Genomic DNA, 16,560 nt, shown 5'->3' with positions numbered 1-16,560 from the left:
AATAAATAAACAAACAGTTTTGTCCTCTGACCTCCATGTGCATACAGTGCATGTGCACACACACCCCCAATATTACATTTAAAAAGTAAGCATTCCCTTCTTACATCTTTCTCTGCTGTGGGGCTTCCTGTCCTAGGCTCTCCATCAAGTATGACAACCCATTCAGGGAGTTGCCCAGCCGAGACCCTGGTTAAGTGGTTAAGGCCTGAGGGCAGCCTAGCATCCTGAGCCTGGCGACTAGGCTGTGCCCTTTGGGAGGCCACAGGGTGCACAGGAGCCTCAGGCACGGGAAGGGCTGGCCTTCGTCCCCTGCAGCAGGAGAGCATAGTGGACCTTTCTGCCTGAGGAAACCTGAAGAGACTAACCCCCACGCCATGCGGAATTGGCCTCTTACCCCGTCAGGCCAGTTCTGCATGAGATGGAGGGACCTCTCACCTCTCCACACTGTGGCCCAGTCTCCACGTGAAGACATCTTTAAACTTAAGGCATGAAACATGGTTGTTCTCAATACTCATGTCCCCAACCTGGTCTCCCTGTAGAGCCTGTCTCTTGGTTCCAGAACGTCTCCACTCAGCCTTCCTTCTTGTCTACACTGCCGCTCTCTCCAGCCTGTGTCCCACCTACCTAGGTGCCCGTTATCTGTCTCTAAGTATCCAGTGCATTCTCCACATTGAACTGTTGTCCACAAAGGTGACCATCGGCATGTACGAATCCCTTGCCCCAGGATAGCATGCATCCTCTGACCTGCTCAGGCTTCAGGCTTCCCCTCCCAACCCCAGGCCAGGCTTCATTGCTCATGTGCTGCTGCCTGCCTCACACAGACCTGCCTCTCACAGACCTGTCTCACACAGACCTGCCTCTCACAGACCTACTGGTCCTGCACTCACCACCACCACAGCCTCTGGAGACTCGGTCACGGTAACTCCAGGGAGAACACTAGGATGTGCCGCCACTATTACGTGCATTCTGCACAGGGCAGACACGCTGAACCTTCCCCCTTCATCCCCCTTCATCCCATTATTGGTTGTTTTGTTGAAAGATGTTCCCTTCTGATCTCGCATCAGAAACTATGTAGCAAAGCTGGCTTTAGGATTGGATTGCATGCTGCAGCTTGGGAAAGTGCTAACCTTTTGTAGTTTTTTGTTGTTTTGTTTTTTCCTTTTTTCCTTTTTTTTTTTTTTTTTTTTTCGAGACAGGGTTTCTCTGTGTAGTTTTGGTGCCTGTCTTGGATCTTACTCTGTTGACCAGGCTGCCCCTAAACTCGCAGAGACAAAGAGATCCGCCTGTCTCTGCCTCCTGAGTGCTGGAATTAAAGGCATGCGCCACCACTGCCTGACTCTTTTGTTGTTTTTATTCTGGTTTGGGTTGTTTTTTGTTTTGTTTTGTTTTTTGTTTTAAGATTATTTATTTATTATGTACAGTGTTCTGCCTGCATGTGTCCCTGCAGGTCAGAAGAGGGCGCCAGATCTCATTACAGATGGTTGTGAGCCACCATGTGGTTGCTGGGAATTGAACTCAGGACCTCTGGAAGAGCAGGCTCTTAACCCCTGAGCCATCTCTCCAGCCCTTGGGTTGTTTTTTAAAGTAGCCCTTGTAGGTAGCCCAGACTGATACTGAATTCACAGTCCTCCTGCCTCAGCCTCTCCAGTGCTGGGATTATAGGCATGGTAACCCACCACCCTGGCTAGTGTTCACCTTTTCATTTTGTATTTGTTGTTCCAGACTGGAAATCCAAGGAAGAGAGCCAGAACACAAATTTGAACTTCCAGCCATTGATCTCAGATGAAAAGACACTGCGCCTGGGGGACGCCCTGTTGAAGGCTAATGAAGGTCATTACAAAACGGAGAACTTCTGCCCGAGTCCAACCCCTGTCGACCGCCGTAATGTCCAGGGATCGAATCCCAGTGTACCTCTTGCTCGCCACCAGATGGCTCCCAGTGGAGAGAGACCCTATATGTGCATTGAGTGTGGGAAGTGCTTTGGTCGGAGCTCCCATCTCCTTCAGCATCAGCGAATCCACACTGGTGAGAAGCCTTATGTGTGCCATGTATGTGGGAAGGCCTTCAGCCAGAGCTCTGTCCTGAGTAAGCACAAGCGGATCCACACAGGCGAAAAGCCCTACGAGTGTAATGAATGTGGGAAAGCCTTTAGGGTCAGCTCAGACCTCGCCCAGCACCACAAGATACACACGGGAGAGAAGCCTCACGAATGCCTAGAATGTGGGAAGGCGTTCACTCAGCTCTCCCACCTCATCCAGCACCAGCGGATCCACACAGGGGAGAGGCCGTACGTGTGCCCCCTGTGTGGGAAAGCCTTCAACCACAGCACTGTCCTGCGGAGCCACCAGAGGGTGCACACCGGAGAGAAGCCCCACGGGTGCAGCGTGTGTGGGAAGAGCTTCAGCGTGAAGAGAACGTTGCTGCAGCACCAGCGGGTGCACACGGGGGAGAGACCCTACACGTGCAGCGAGTGTGGCAAGGCCTTCAGTGACCGCTCCGTGCTCATCCAGCACCACAACGTGCACACCGGGGAGAAGCCATACGAGTGCAGCGAATGTGGCAAGACCTTCAGCCACCGCTCCACCCTGATGAATCACGAGAGGATCCACACCGAGGAGAAGCCCTACGCGTGCTACGAGTGTGGCAAGGCCTTCGTCCAGCACTCGCACCTCATCCAGCACCAGAGAGTCCACACCGGAGAGAAACCCTACGTGTGCGGCGAGTGTGGGCACGCTTTCAGCGCGCGCAGGTCTCTGATCCAGCACGAGAGGATCCACACCGGCGAGAAACCCTTCCAGTGCACGGAGTGTGGCAAGGCGTTCAGCCTGAAAGCCACGCTCATCGTGCACCTGAGGACCCACACAGGCGAGAAGCCCTACGAATGCAATAGCTGCGGCAAGGCCTTCAGCCAGTACTCGGTACTCATCCAGCACCAGAGGATCCACACGGGGGAGAAGCCCTACGAGTGTGGGGAGTGTGGGCGTGCCTTCAACCAGCACGGGCACCTGATCCAGCATCAGAAAGTGCACAAGAAGCTCTGATCCGTGGCTGTCAGAAGCCCAGCTTAGAACACACACGATATATGAACAGCCTTCCTCCTCCTGGGAAGGAATTCTGTTAAATCTGCAGGACCTTTCTCCTTGGTCACTCGGAGTCACGATTCCTTTTCCTTCCTAGGGAAAAACATTCTTCTGTTCGTTTTATTTTCCTCAATATCTTGATGTTATATTGGAGAATAACCCTACAGTTGTGGATATTGGTAAAGATAGCCATAATTCTCCCTTTGCTTATTTGGCATTAGCTTATTGAAGCAACTGAAAAGTTCAGACGAAGGGACTGTTGGCATTTCAAATGACGTTCCTTTTCTTACTAGCTTCGACTTTCCTAAATGCATCTGATCATTCTAATATTGTATTTAAATTTAGAACACTGGGCTATTTTAGGGTATTTTTAAATTTTATTTGCGGGGGAGGAGGGCTAGTTTGAGATAGGGTCTCTGTGTAGCCCTGGCTATCCTGGAACTCACCACCTACCTCTGCTTCCCGAGTGCTGGGGTTATAGGGGTGTGCCGGTACTGCTCGGCTTATTTTTGGTATTCTTATTAAACACTGAAGTACTATGTGAATAAAAGTGATATTAATAAAAATAAAAGATTCTGGGGGCAGGTGATGGTTCAGTGGAGAAGACCTGATAACCTGAGTTTGTGTTCTAGAACCCACATGGTGGACAGAGACAGCCAACTCCCACAAGTTGTCATCTTGCTTCCATGTGAGTTCCGAGTACGAGTGTGTGATAAGCATACATACATACATACATACATAAAATTGCTATTTTAAAATATCCTTATGAAATATTCTGAAACGGCAGTTCTAAGTGTTTGGAAAAGTGAAAATAGCTACATTAGTGAGAATTTATGTAAACTGAAAAAGCCTGTTTGGTGTCTGTCTTGGGTTTTCTGTTGTCCTGATAAACCACCATAACCAAAACAATTAAGCGAAGAAAGGGTTTATTTCACTTCCACGTCACAGTGCATCAAAAGTCAAAGCTGAAACTCAGTACACAGGCCATGGAGTGACACTGCTTACTGGCTTGCTCCTCATGGCTGCTTTCCTATCAAGTACAGGTAAGATCCACTGACACCTACCTGTTAGTCCCATGGTACCAGCATGTCCAAAGTGCTAGGCTCTCTTCGGGGACTCTAAACCGGCTATAAGGTGTCAAGCCTGCTTCTCTTCAGGATCCCTTCAACCCTAGGGCTTCTACACCTTCACTGGCCTCTCAGTGCCTTCAAAACCTGAACCACCTTGAAAAATCTTACACATTAGTGAGTTCAGTTGCCTGCCCCTGGACCACAGCTTCTGAATGCTAACCCTGAGCAAACAGGTCAATGATGCTGACCTCCCCACTACCCCTGCCCCCTCCACACACACACACACCACACACACAGGGTTGACTATGTGACCCTGGCTGTCCTGGAACTCACTTGGTAGACCAGGCCTGCCTCTGTTGGGATTAAAGGTATTCACCAGATCTCTTAGTCACAGCTAATTCTTCAACTCCAGCTGACCCAGACAGTTCCAGCAAAGCAAAGGTTCACTTTAATGGTTCAGGTCCCTTGGTAAGTTCTTTACCCTCAGCTGACCAGAATCTTTTTTTTTAAGTATTTATTATGTATACAGCATGTATGACTGACTGCAGGCCAGAAGAGGGCACCAGATCTCATTACAGATAGTTGTGAGTCACCATGTGGTTGCTGGAATTGAACTCAGAACCTCTGGAAGAGCAGTCAGTGCTCTTAACCATCTCTCCAGTCCCAGAACAAGATTCTTAATTGAAGTATCACACACCCTTAGTGCTAACACGTGGGAAGCAAAGGCAGATGGATCTGAGTTCAAGGTCAAAGATAGCTATATAGTGGGATCCTATCTCAAAACAAAAAAAATGTCAGGCCTGGTGGTGCAGGCCTTTAGTCCCAGCACTCAGGAGGTGGCAGAGGCAACAAGACCTCTAAATTCATACCCAGAGCTACAGAGAAACCTTGTTTCAAAGAAACCAAAAAGATCAGCGCCTAGTCTTTAAGGGCTCTCAAAGCTTCCCTCTGAAACACCACCGGCACCGCTCTTGGCATTTTCTAAGTTCCCGCCATGGCTCATTACGCTCTGCACACTCCATGGTTCTTTCTATCCCACAATCCTCCCGCCAAAACTGGCCAACAATCTTGGCACCTATTCTGTCTTAGGGTTGCTGTGACGGGCACCATGACCAGAAGCAACTTGAGAAGTGTTTCTTTGGCTTACATTTCCACACCAGTCAATCACATAAGGAAGTCAGAGCAGGAACTGGCCTCAGGCACATGCCACCAAGATCGACCCTTAATGGCTTGCTCAGTGTTTTCTTTTACAACCCTCGACCGCCTGCCCAGGGGTGGCAGTGCCTAGTGTGGACTGGGCTGCCACATCAACCACTAATCAAGAAAACAGACTTGTCTATAGAGGCATTTTTTCAATTCAGAGTCCCTCTTATCAAATGACTCAAACTTGTGTCAAGTTGAGAAAAAAAAGTGTTATAAAGTATCCATCAGATAGGACATCCTAACCCTCTAGTAGAAATTCAACTCTTGAGCTAGCAAGATGGCTCAGTAGGTAAAGGCACTTGCCACCAAGCCTGACAACCAGAGTTCAATCCCCAGAGCCCACGTGGACAGGGTGAACACCTAGTCCTGACATGCACACTCATGCACACAAACACACACACACTCAAAAATGAGCCGTCCACCCAAATTCCAGCCCATCATGTCCCCTCTCGGGTGCAAGCTCCCGACCCTGAACACTTGGGTGTTTTAAGTTCCTGCACTGTTCACTTCCCTGTACCAAGGGGCTCCACGGCAGGGATCCCATCTGCCCCCCCAAAAACAGAGGCTCACACACAGCCTATTACCCAAAGGACAGACTTTATTAGCTCCTGAGCTCTAGTTCTCCTTCTCCTGTACAGTTTTGGTTCCACGTAGTCGCCCAGTCCGGCGGGCAGCAATGAGACCCACTTTGCGCCCAGCAGGGGCATCTCTTCGGATAGTGGAGGGTTTGCCAATGTGCTGGTGGTTACCACCTCCAAATGGATGCTCCACAGGCTGTAGAGAGAGCATGAGGTTAGAGTGGGGAAAATCTCACCTATCCAGGGAAGACAGTGGCAGAATCCAGTGCCTAGGACACCCCCCCCAAAAAAAAAAAACACCACAGATCCTAGCCCAGGAAATACTATCCCATTCAGTTCTTGGTTACTTACATTCATGGCCACACCCCGGACACGTGGCCAGCAGTTCCTCTTTGCCTTGTACTTGTGGTAGGCACGGCCAGCCTTTAAGATGGGTTTGTCAATTCTGCCTCCTCCGGCCACAACACCTGCAAAAATATAGGACACCTCTGAGATGTGCATCACAAAGCCCTCCAGTCAAAGACTGCCCCCCACTAGTGCTATGCCAGGAATCTACAACCCCAGGAATACCATTTTCAGCCTCAATGAAATGGACCATCCAAGAGCCTGTCCCGAGTTTCACCTAGGAAACCCTTACACTCTGCAATCCGTCATTTCCATTGACAGGCAATCCAAGGCCCATGCATGCATTAAGCAAAACGTGGGCTCTGCCCCAGTTCCCAGGGGTGAACCTCAACATTCAGTGTCTGAGATCAGGACAGGTCCTCCAACCTCTAAAGACAACTCCCATACAAAAGGCATGATCCACTGAGCAAAGGCATCCTCTGTGAACATCTATCCTCAGAATCTACCCTGTGCAGCGAATGAGTTTAGCAGATTGTGAGATATTGCCAGGTAACAAGAGAATCTGACTCAAGTCCCATTTCACGGACTTGGATGTCTTTTAAAAAGTCACTAAGCTGGCCCTGTCTTTTCTGAAATTATACACAAGGTCAGCATTCAAGTCCTAGGTTAATTCACGGTGTACAGAAATGGACATATTACCTCTACGTATGTCTGCACACATTTGTGCAGTACCATAAGAGATCACCAGATCCCCCGGGACTGGAGATACAGATGTGAGCTGGAAGAGCAACCAGTGCTTTTAACCACGGAGCTATCACTACAGCCCAAGCTGTAACAAACTCACAAAGTAGACATTGTACCATTCTACAATTCAACCCAAGGTTGTATCCCGTGTTCAAAGACGGTGTCCCTGACAACCGGAAATACGGGCCCAGGCCCAGCAGCTGGCAGTTCGCATGCTGACCACCCAGTAGTCTTCAGGGTTCCACTCCTCTCCGGCACTCACCGACAACAGCTCTGTTGGCGGAGGAAATGACCTTCTTGGACCCCGAAGGCAGCTTCACTCGCGTCTTCTTGGTCTCTGGGTTGTGGGAGATGACTGTGGCATAGTTCCCAGAAGCTCGTGCCAGCTTGCCCCTGTCCCCCGGCTTCTCCTCCAGGCAGCACACGATAGTACCCTCAGGCATGGTGCCCACGGGCAAAACATTGCCGATGTTCAGCTGGGCTGTCAGAGAAGTGGCAAAGCGACCGATGAAGCCAAAAGCGATGCGAACCCAGACCGCTCCCACACTGTCAAGCACGGGCTTAGAGTGCCCGGGGTCCTCCAGCCCTTCTTCCTTCCTTCCCCGCCTAGGAGCTCACCCTTCTTGCCGCAGTACACAAACTGCCCGGTGTGGATGCCCTCCGCGGCGATGAACAGCTCCGTCCGCTTCTTAAATCGGTAGGGATCACGAAAGACCACCTTCGCGAGGGGAGCGCCGCGACCAGGGTCATGGATGATGTCCTATGGGGGGGGTCAGGGTGGCAGGATTAAGAGGTCTCCTCGGGGCGCCCTGTTCCCCCGCCTGCTTGGCCCCCCGCCGGTGCCCTCTTTACCTTCACGATGCCCTTAATGTAGCCGTGCCGCTCGGCGAAGTCCACAGCACGCAGGCGCGCGGCGCCCTTACGGTGTTTCACGTGCGCGCGGAACACGGACCCCGCACCTTTCCGCTGCCCTCGGATCACACGGCCCATGGCGGCGAGTCTGCAAAGGACTCGCGATCAGCGTCCGGATAAACAGATCCCCGCCGGCCCCCCAAGGCCGAAGACGCCGCCATCCCTCCCTCCCTGTCCTGGACGGGCGGACCGGGCCGCACGACAGACCACCGAGGAGCGGACGGTGGCGGATGGCGGTGGATGATTTCAAGCCCGCAGCGCCCCAAACACAACCTACCTGCCGGCAAGCACGGCCGAAAGAGGAAATACGGGGCTGCAAGCAGCCTTATCTTCCGGGGTGGGGCCCCGGAAGGGGAGCCCCGCCCCTTCCCCGGCGCGATGGCTGCCGGGGCTTGTAGTCACGCGTGGGTGTCCCCTGTCTCTACCTAGTAGCAGCAGTGAGGTTAGGCACTGAGGTTTACACCTACCTAGGAGCCCTGGGGAGAGGCGGAAACTGACTCAGGAGTCTTATGGCGGGCAAGTGGGCCGCGGCGGAGGCTTCCAGAGGTGGAAGGATTTGCCCAGGGCTAGCCTCGCTATTGGTCTACAGAGTAGCGCCATCACTACAGAGACGAACTTGCTGTGGTCATTTGGGGCATACCATGCTGGTGTCCCGCTTTTCAACCCCTCTGTCCTTGTGACACTTTACTGTCCACCTTATCTGTATGCTCACTCAGGACACATAGGCCCTGTCCGAGATCTGGAGAACCTGAGAGTCTCATGGTGAGATTTCACCTGTCCATTTTAAAAACACAAACAAACAAACAAACAACCTCTTTTGTAATGGTCTCTTCATGCTGTGCTTTCCACGCTGGCTCTGCTGTGCTGGTTAAATGCATTACAGATACCCTCAGAGCCTGGCAGCAGTTGTGCACGCCTTTAATCCCAGCACTTGGGAGGCAGAGATCTCTGTGAGTTCAAGGCCAGCCTGGTCTACAGAGTGAGTTCCAGGAAAGGCACCAAAACTACACAGAGAGACCCTGTCTCGAGGGGGGAGAGGGGAAGCAGGTTAGACAGGCTGAGTACACAGCAGGCTATCAGGCTGTTCTAAGTGGCCTCAGGGTTTATTCTAACAATGACTGTGAGGTCAGCTCAAGTGCCAGCTCTTTTAAATGTAAAAGATATTTTCATAAAATGGTCTTACTACAGGTCCAAGCGATTGAATTTCTGAGCAGCTCAGATCCTAGGTTTGCACTCCTGTGCCCAGCGATGTTTGCTCTCTGTCCTCCATGTCAGAGACGACGTCCATGCTCTGCTTCCACCGGTGCCAACAGCTGGCTCTGTAGTGAAAGCTGTGGAGCCAGACGCAGAGCAGAGACCCGAGACGATTCTAGAAGGAGCGTTAACTGAATGCAAGGCTCGGGCTTCAGGGACCCCAACAGAGCTAGACCCCACACTTAATGTAGCCAAAAGTATGCAACTAGCCAGAAAAATCAGAACCCCGCCCCCATGACTGAGCCTTCCTGCCTCAGCACACACTGATTTCCATAATTCGGTCATAGAGAGCTGTATCTGTTGGTTTTATGACAGTATAATGACTCTCTAAGATATTATTAAATTTTTAAAATTACATATATTTAATGTGTTGGGGAAGGAGCATGCCACAGTGCACCTAGGGGACCAGAGGACAATTGGTGTGAGATGGCACTTTCCTTCTGTCATGTGGGTTGTTAGGATCTAACTCAGATCCTCAGGCTTGGCAGCAAGGGCCTTATCTCACTGAGCCACATGCTGACTCCCCACTTTTTCTTTTTTTCATCTCAGGTAGGTTTACAAAGTGAAAGGTTTACATCGGCTCACAATTCCCAGTTCACAATCAACTGGCCCCCTTTCTTTGAACCTTCACAGCAGCACATCTTGGTGTAAGGGTGTGGCAGAGCAACACTGCTCATCTCAGCAAAGGAACCCCCAGTGACTAAAGGACCTTTCGCTAGGCTTCACCTCCTAAAAGTCCTACGGCTTCCCAGTGACACTTCTAACGTCTGCAGGTACCAGCACTCATATGCATATTTACTCCGAGTTTGCTTAGCATGTGCAAAATCCTGGATTAGTTACCAGTAGAAGGAAAATGTGGCCGGGCGGTGGTGGCGCACACCTTTAATCCCAGCACTCGGGAGGCAGAGGCAGGTGGATCTCTGTGAGTTCGAAGCCAGGCTGGGCTACCAAGTGAGTCCCAGGAAAGGCGCAAAGCTACGCAGAGAAACCCTGTCTCGAAAAACCCAAAAAAAAAAAAAAAAAAAAAAAGAAGGAAAATGTGACCTGGGGCGGATAAGTAGCTCTCCTACTTGACATTATGGGGACCTTGGGAAAGACAAGAAACATCATGTGTTGCTTTCTTTTGATGTGGGGACAAAAGTATTTTTCCCCCCACTGGATTACTGGAGAGGTTAAATGAGTACACAGGAATGGCACAGAAATGTGCCAAAATAAAACACCAGGACTGGCCGGGCGGTGGTGGGGCACAGCTTTAATCCCCAGCACTCGGGAGGCAGAGCCAGGTGGATCTCTGTGAGTTCGAGGCCAGCCTGGTCTACAGAGGAGTTTCAGGACAGACATCAAAGCTACACAGAGAGACCGTGTCTCAGGAAAAAAAAAAACAAAACACCAGGACTGTTAGAAGTTACAGTGACCATTCTCCAGAGGCGATCTGAAAGAAGTAGCAGGACACTGAGTTCCCAAGAATCCTGTTTGTTGACCACACGGTATGACAGTTCATCTTGCTATGCTCTATGTAAAGCTACTTGCAATTCTGTTCTTTTTTTTTCTTTTGTTTCTTGAGACAGGGTTTATCTGTGTAGCCTGGCTGTACTGCAACTTTCTCCGTAGACCAGGCTGGCCTTGAACTCAGAGATTTCCTGTTGCTGGAGGGCTGGGATTACAGGAGTATGCCACCATGCCTGGCTGCAATTTTGTTCTTTACGTGATAATTCTACAAAAGGGATTTTCAAAATGTGTCCTGATAAAGATTCCTGGTAGATCTTCAAAACCTTTGGATTCTGAGTATTATGGTGCATGCCAATTAATTGAGTCAGGATTGACTTCCTCAGGGCCATGCTGACCCACACAGTGAAACACTGTCTCCAAAACAAAACCTTTCAATGACATGGAGTGCACAGAAGGGCCAACTTAACTCACTGACTTGTAAGTCTGTACTTGTGCCAGAGGTTCTTTCTTTTATTTTTTTAAAGATTTATTTATTTATTATGTATACAGCATGTATGACTGCAGGCCAGAAGAGGGCACCAGATCTCATTATAGATGGTTGTGAGCCACCATGTGGTTGCTGGGAATTGAACTCAGGACTTCTGGAAGAGCAGTCAGTACTCTTTACCTCTGAGCCATCTCTCCAGCCCCCAGAAGGTTCTTTTGGAGAAAATCAGTGTCATCCTAACATCTCCCTGCTCCACAGTAAAAGTAAAAGTTTTTCTTTTATTCTTTTCTTTTTTTTCTCCCTGAGACAGGGTTTCTCTGTGTAGCTGTGGCTGCCTGGAAATCATTCTGTAGACCAGGCTGGCCTCGAACTCAAAGATCCGCCTGCCTCTGCCTCCCGAGTGCTGGGATTAAAGGCATGTGTCACCACCCAGCCCAAAGACAGTCTTTATAAGCCCAGTGCTTCCAAACTATCCATGGAGAGACAAGGGTAAAAGTACTAGGCTAGTCCAGTGGACACATTCAAAAGTTGAAATACACTCAATGAATGAACCACTAGCACTGAGTAGCTTTTTTTTTTTTTTTTTTTTTTTGGTTTTTGAGACAGGGTTTCTCTGTGTAGTTTTGGTGCCTGTCCTGGATCTTACTCTGTAGACCAGACTGGCCTCGAACTCACAGAGATCTGCCTGGCCCTACCTCCCGAGTGCTGAGATTTAAGGCGTGCGCCACCACCGCCCGGCTGCACTGAGTAGCTTTACTTCACTGGCAGCCATGGCACCGGTTGATGCCTCTACAGAGTACACATCAGTCGCTTACCTCCCATGTTTGCATAGACACCTACATGTTCACGCTGTGACCAACCTTGTCATGAGAGCCCACCTTCCAAACACACCTGTCCTCACCTGACTGGGCTGTAGTCACTGGCACAAGCTGTATTCGTGGGTTTTTTTGTTTGTTTTAGATTTGTTATTTTATGAGTATGAACATTTTGCCTGTGTGTGTGTGTGTGTGTGTGTGTATGTATGTGTATGTGTGTATGTGTATGTATGTGTGTGTGTATATGTGTACCACATATGCGCCTGATGTCCCAGTGCTGGATCCCCTACAACTGGATTTACAGAAAGTTGTGAGCCACCATGTGGGTGCTGGGAATTGAACCCGGGTCCTCTGCAAGAACAGTAAGTACTCTTAACTGCTGAGCCTTATCCTCTATCCCTGTACTCATGTTTTAAATATTTTTTTTTCATTTTTTAAAAATTTTTATTTATTTATTTTTCTATTATCAGCTTGATACAGTACGGATTCTTATCCTAATAGTGAAATGTTTCACTGAAGCTTGCCCAGTGATTGAGTAAAACCAAAACTTATTATAAGCCACAGTCATCCCTGCTATGTAGACTCCCTGGTTCTGTGGGTTGCAGTTTAATATTAAAAATATGTATTTAATGTTATATATACTAGACACCAGGTAACACACATTTAATATTTATAATGTCTCCTCCTCTTACCTCCCCACTAGGATGTTGCTTCAGCAAGGCAGGAACTTAAGACAAAAAAATAAAATAAAAATAAACGTGTACACCAAAGCATAGGATTTTCGAAACCAAACAAGCAGAGAGCTCAGGTCAGGCTGAGCAACCTTGCTGTATATTACAACAGGTCCTTATCTGGACCCTAGATCTCCACACGGCCTCACCGTGCAGCACATACCAACATCTGGGGAGGGGACAAGTACAAGGTTTAACACCCAAGTAGAAGAACATGTTTTTAATAGTTCTTTACTTCTTTAGTTTAAAACTGAGCCTCGCTATGTAACCGAGGCTGACCTTAAAATTACCATTCTCCAGCCTCAGCCTTCCAAGTGCTGAGATTATAAATTGTGCCACGATGTCCATAGTTCACTTATAAAAACAAAACCAACCCCGAAGTCACAGTTGTCTTTCCCCTTAAACAAAATACATCCTTACATGCAGGCCCTCAACTGAGTTGGCCTCATGACCAGTGGGGCTGTGAGCTCTGGTACCAGTTTCAGCATCCACAATAGCAGGGTTCAGTCCTGCAGTTTGCGCTCACACTTTTTCTCCAGTTCGGCCATCTCCTTAAGGACCAAGGCTACACTGTACCGCAGCTCCTGGAATTTGGCTATGGGTACCTCGAAGCGGTGTGCAGATCCATCTGTGAGCTTTAGCTGCATGAGAACACTCGGTTGCAGGGAGCGGGTCTGAGCACTGGTGGAGATGGCCACATCCACCCGCCACCGGAAGTAAGACATGTGGGGCAGCCAGGACCCCTGTTGTTGGGCGGCAGAGTCGAGAAGAGGGCGCTGACTCCCAAATACCAAACTGGCCAAATCTCCAATCATATCTTGAGGAATACCAAGCTCCTGGAGCTCATCCTGGAACGCATCTGGCTTCAGACTGGCAGGGGGTCGCCGGAGAGCCTGCTGGAGCAGTGTGTGTGTGCCCGCCAACAGGACGGCCAGACGCTCCTCGGACAGGCTGGCACTGGCACCAAGGTGCTGCACAGCTTCTCTGCAGTCTTTCCCGTGCAGGGCCCCGACTACAAGCTTCAGCAACTTTCTGAAGGTGCTCCTGTCCAAGTCCTTCATGAGCTGAGCCAGTGCCGCCACTTCTGGAGATGGCTGGGCTCCCAGGAAACTGACCCGGCCGCTGTGACTGTCAGCTGGATGGTGCAAGTATGGAGCTGCAGCCCCCAAAGCAGACATCCTTGCTTCCCCTTTCCTGATCAGTCCAAAGAGAAGGTCCTAACCACAGCTGCCTGGAGAGGTGAAGGAGAGACAAGTGACTTCGCGGTCAGGAGCTTTATGTACCAAAAGACGAGGGTCGATGTGGGGCCCCATCTGCCTGTCACGGTCCACGTGAACTACCAACGATCGATAGCAATGGGACCCGAGTTTGGGAGGCGGCGCTGAGACCGGATGGCAAAGGAGCCCACCTGAGTCTAGGAGAAGGGAAGCCTCCCAGAGATGAGCATTTAGCAGGAAAAAGAAACAAGAAAACAGAAGCGCACGCCTAAGTCCTATGTAAGCGATATTAGTGTATTTAGATAACGCAGCTGAGATCCATCCCCGACTCAACCCCGAATCCTAATCATAGCTCTGGAAGACCTAATGACTTCACATTACAAATATAAACCAAGCCTTTAAAGCCCTCGGCACCTGGAGGAAGCAGTCCGCAGGTAGCTGGCGGCGGCAGGCAGCAGCAGGAAGTCAGCCGGGCCTCAGGAAGGGCCCAGAGACACTTCCGGGCCACTCTAGGATAGCGCGATAGAGACCCTCTATGGTTCCCGGAGTCGCGCGCACGCGCCGGAGGGCATCCCGACTCTGACGCTTGGGTTTTAGGGAAGAGGAAGCCGAAGTCACATTATCTTCCGGGATTGGACTCGGAGCTGCTGCTGTTCGCGCCTAGGCAGTCCAGTGTGAGGGACACACGCTAGAATTGTTGGAGTTGGTGCTACCGAATTGCATATTTTAAAATAGATGGGCCAGGCGGTGACGCCCATCTTTAAAATCAGCGCTCGGGCCGGGCGTGGATCTCTGTGAGTTGGAGGCCAGCCTAGTCTACAGAGCGAATGCCAGGACAGCCAGGACTGTTGCACACAGGAACTCTGTCTTGAAAAACCAAACCAAACAAACAACAACAAAAATGCACTCGGGAGAAATGTTTGAATTCTAGGCCAGCCTGGTAGAGATCTAGATACCGAGTTCCTGGCCTGCCGAGGCCACAAAGTGAGACCCTGTCTTAAAATCAAAAACAAGGGCTGGAGAGGTGGCTCAGAGAATAAGAGTATTGGTTGCTCTTGCAGAGGTCCTGAGTTCAATTCCCAGCAACTATATGGTGGCTCACAACCATCTATAATGAGAACTGGTGCCCTCTTCTGGTGTGCAGGCATACATGCAGGCAGAATACTGTATACAGTTCCCCCACAGGGTTTGGGGGTGGTGGGGGTGGTAAACATGTGTATGGTCTATGCAGTATAGCTCCATAAAGCTTTAATTGAGGGTGAGGGCTAATTAAGTGGGCAAAAGTAGATAGACATCTCATGAGGATGATATGAATGGCTAATGGCACAGACCTGGTGACATAAGGCAGCTATCCCAAGAGGCTGGGGCAGAATGATCACAAATTCAAGGCAGGGCTGTCTGGGCTCTAGTTGGTTCAAGACCAACCTGAATAACTAGTGAATTGCTTTATCAACAAAGATTGGAGGAAATTGTGCATTGTGGCACACGCCTTTAATCCCAGCACCTGGGAGGCAGAGGCAGGCAGATCTCTGAAGTCCAGACCAGGCAGGGCTACAGAGGCTCTGTCTTTAAATAAATTAATAAAGAGTGTGGTGTTTGTGTCTATACACATACAAATGTACATAAAATATGTGTATATATACATATACACATATATGTTCAATAAACACATAAAAGAATGTGCTCACCACTACTAAAAATTAGAATCACCATAAGGTACTATTTTCCACCCTTCCAAGAAACAGACTGATGACATCACATGCTGAGAGGTGTGTGCCGTGCAATAACTGCAACACCCGCCCTTGTCTGTGGAGTGGAAAGCAGAACTACCTGGGGGAGCTGTCCAGAGGCTTCTTTTGAATTTAAATACACAAGGGTAAAGGGAATAGTTCAGTGGGAGAGGTTTGCCTAAGAATCCCGAGGCCCCATATTCATCAGACCCACAGGGAGGAAAAACAATGTAAAAGGACAAATGCAAAAAAAAATAAAAAATAAAATAAAATAAAAGGACAAATGCTCTAGGACCCAGCAATCCCACAGCTACATATTTCCCCATGAGAAATGAAAGCAATTATAAACAAAAACATTTCCTAAGCAGCCCAAACAAAATATTATAAATTTGGCGACAACAGAGATGTAATAGTTCCAGGAGCTGTAAGTGTTGGCAGAACCATGGTCTCCTGCCTCTTGCAACATCTGCTTGTAGCCAAACGTCCCTGGCATCCCTTGGCTTGGGTATACCACTCTAATCTCTGCCTCCATCTTTATGTGACATTTCCACTTTCTTGTAAGCATACCAGTGGCCGGCTTAGGACCCACACTGCTCTAACAACTTCATCTGCCGAGACGTTATTTCCAAATAGTGCTCCATTTACTCTCAGGTTCTGGGGATCTTAGCACTTCAGCATATCTTTTGAGGAACATAACTTGAGCTATAACTAATAAATGTTCATAAATGAAGTCTTATTGTTTGGGGGTCATTAGGGAAGGGAGGGTATGTGTACTTCTGTGTTTGTGTGTGGATTCATGGGTGTGCAGGTGCACGTGCGTGTGTATGCACGTGTGCGTGTGTAGACAGAAGTCAAGCTTAGGTGTCACCCTCAGGTGCTATCCACCTTGGTTGCTTGCTTCTCTTTTTGTTTTTGTTTTTTGTTTGTTTGTTGTTTTTGAGTTTC

At 49.4% G+C, this 16,560-nt stretch overlaps 3 protein-coding genes across 6 annotated transcripts in view; 1 reads left to right on the top strand and 2 right to left on the bottom strand.

Annotated features, from left to right (window-relative positions):
- The window catches only part of LOC102916808 (uncharacterized), a 39,996-nt gene extending 36,345 nt beyond the window's left edge, over positions 1-3,651 (top strand). For 2 of the 4 annotated variants that reach the window (XM_076556200.1, XM_006996990.4), the window contains one exon: positions 1,723-3,651. In XM_076556200.1, coding sequence (XP_076412315.1) covers positions 1,723-3,041 — 1,319 coding nt within the window. In that variant the 3' untranslated portion in view covers positions 3,042-3,651. The remainder of the gene's footprint in view (positions 1-1,722) is intronic. The other 2 variants (XM_076556201.1, XM_076556202.1) reach the window with 2 other exon arrangements.
- A 2,280-nt stretch (positions 3,652-5,931) lies between these two features.
- On the bottom strand, positions 5,932-8,329 carry Rpl8 (ribosomal protein L8). Its single transcript, XM_006996991.4, has 6 exons — positions 8,210-8,329; positions 7,873-8,020; positions 7,639-7,780; positions 7,283-7,501; positions 6,283-6,398; positions 5,932-6,127 (listed from the first exon to the last, which is right to left on the bottom strand). The coding sequence occupies exons 2-6, from the start codon at positions 8,008-8,010 to the stop codon at positions 5,969-5,971; spliced, it is 774 nt and encodes a 257-aa protein (XP_006997053.1). The 5' UTR covers positions 8,011-8,020; positions 8,210-8,329; the 3' UTR covers positions 5,932-5,968.
- Positions 8,330-13,036: 4,707 nt separating this feature from the next.
- On the bottom strand, positions 13,037-14,420 carry Commd5 (COMM domain containing 5). The gene is made up of 2 exons (XM_006996992.4): positions 14,300-14,420; positions 13,037-13,899 (listed from the first exon to the last, which is right to left on the bottom strand). Exon 2 carries the CDS (start codon positions 13,844-13,846, stop codon positions 13,172-13,174), a length of 675 nt encoding a protein of 224 aa, XP_006997054.1. The 5' UTR covers positions 13,847-13,899; positions 14,300-14,420; the 3' UTR covers positions 13,037-13,171.
- Between the last annotated feature and the right edge of the window lie 2,140 nt (positions 14,421-16,560).

This window comes from Peromyscus maniculatus, chromosome 20, assembly GCF_049852395.1.
Source record: "Peromyscus maniculatus bairdii isolate BWxNUB_F1_BW_parent chromosome 20, HU_Pman_BW_mat_3.1, whole genome shotgun sequence".
NCBI classification, from domain to species: domain Eukaryota; kingdom Metazoa; phylum Chordata; class Mammalia; order Rodentia; family Cricetidae; genus Peromyscus; species Peromyscus maniculatus.
The sequence above is the reverse complement of the archived record's forward strand: the minus strand, read 5'-3'. Positions and strand labels throughout refer to the sequence as shown.

What these genes read in the sequence shown, in the direction of transcription:
- Commd5 (XM_006996992.4), bottom strand. Translation starts at nt 13,846, where the DNA reads ATGTCTGCTTTGGGGGCTGCAGCTCCATACTTGCACCATCCAGCTGAC.
- Rpl8 (XM_006996991.4), bottom strand. Translation starts at nt 8,010, where the DNA reads ATGGGCCGTGTGATCCGAGGGCAGCGGAAAGGTGCGGGGTCCGTGTTC. An exon ending in TGTGTACTGCGGCAAGAAGG is followed by an intron (nt 7,502 to 7,638) that starts GTGAGCTCCTAG and finishes CTTCTCTGACAG; the next exon opens with CCCAGCTGAACATCGGCAAT. An exon ending in TCCGGGGTGTGGCCATGAAT is followed by an intron (nt 6,128 to 6,282) that starts GTAAGTAACCAA and finishes CTCTCTCTACAG; the next exon opens with CCTGTGGAGCATCCATTTGG.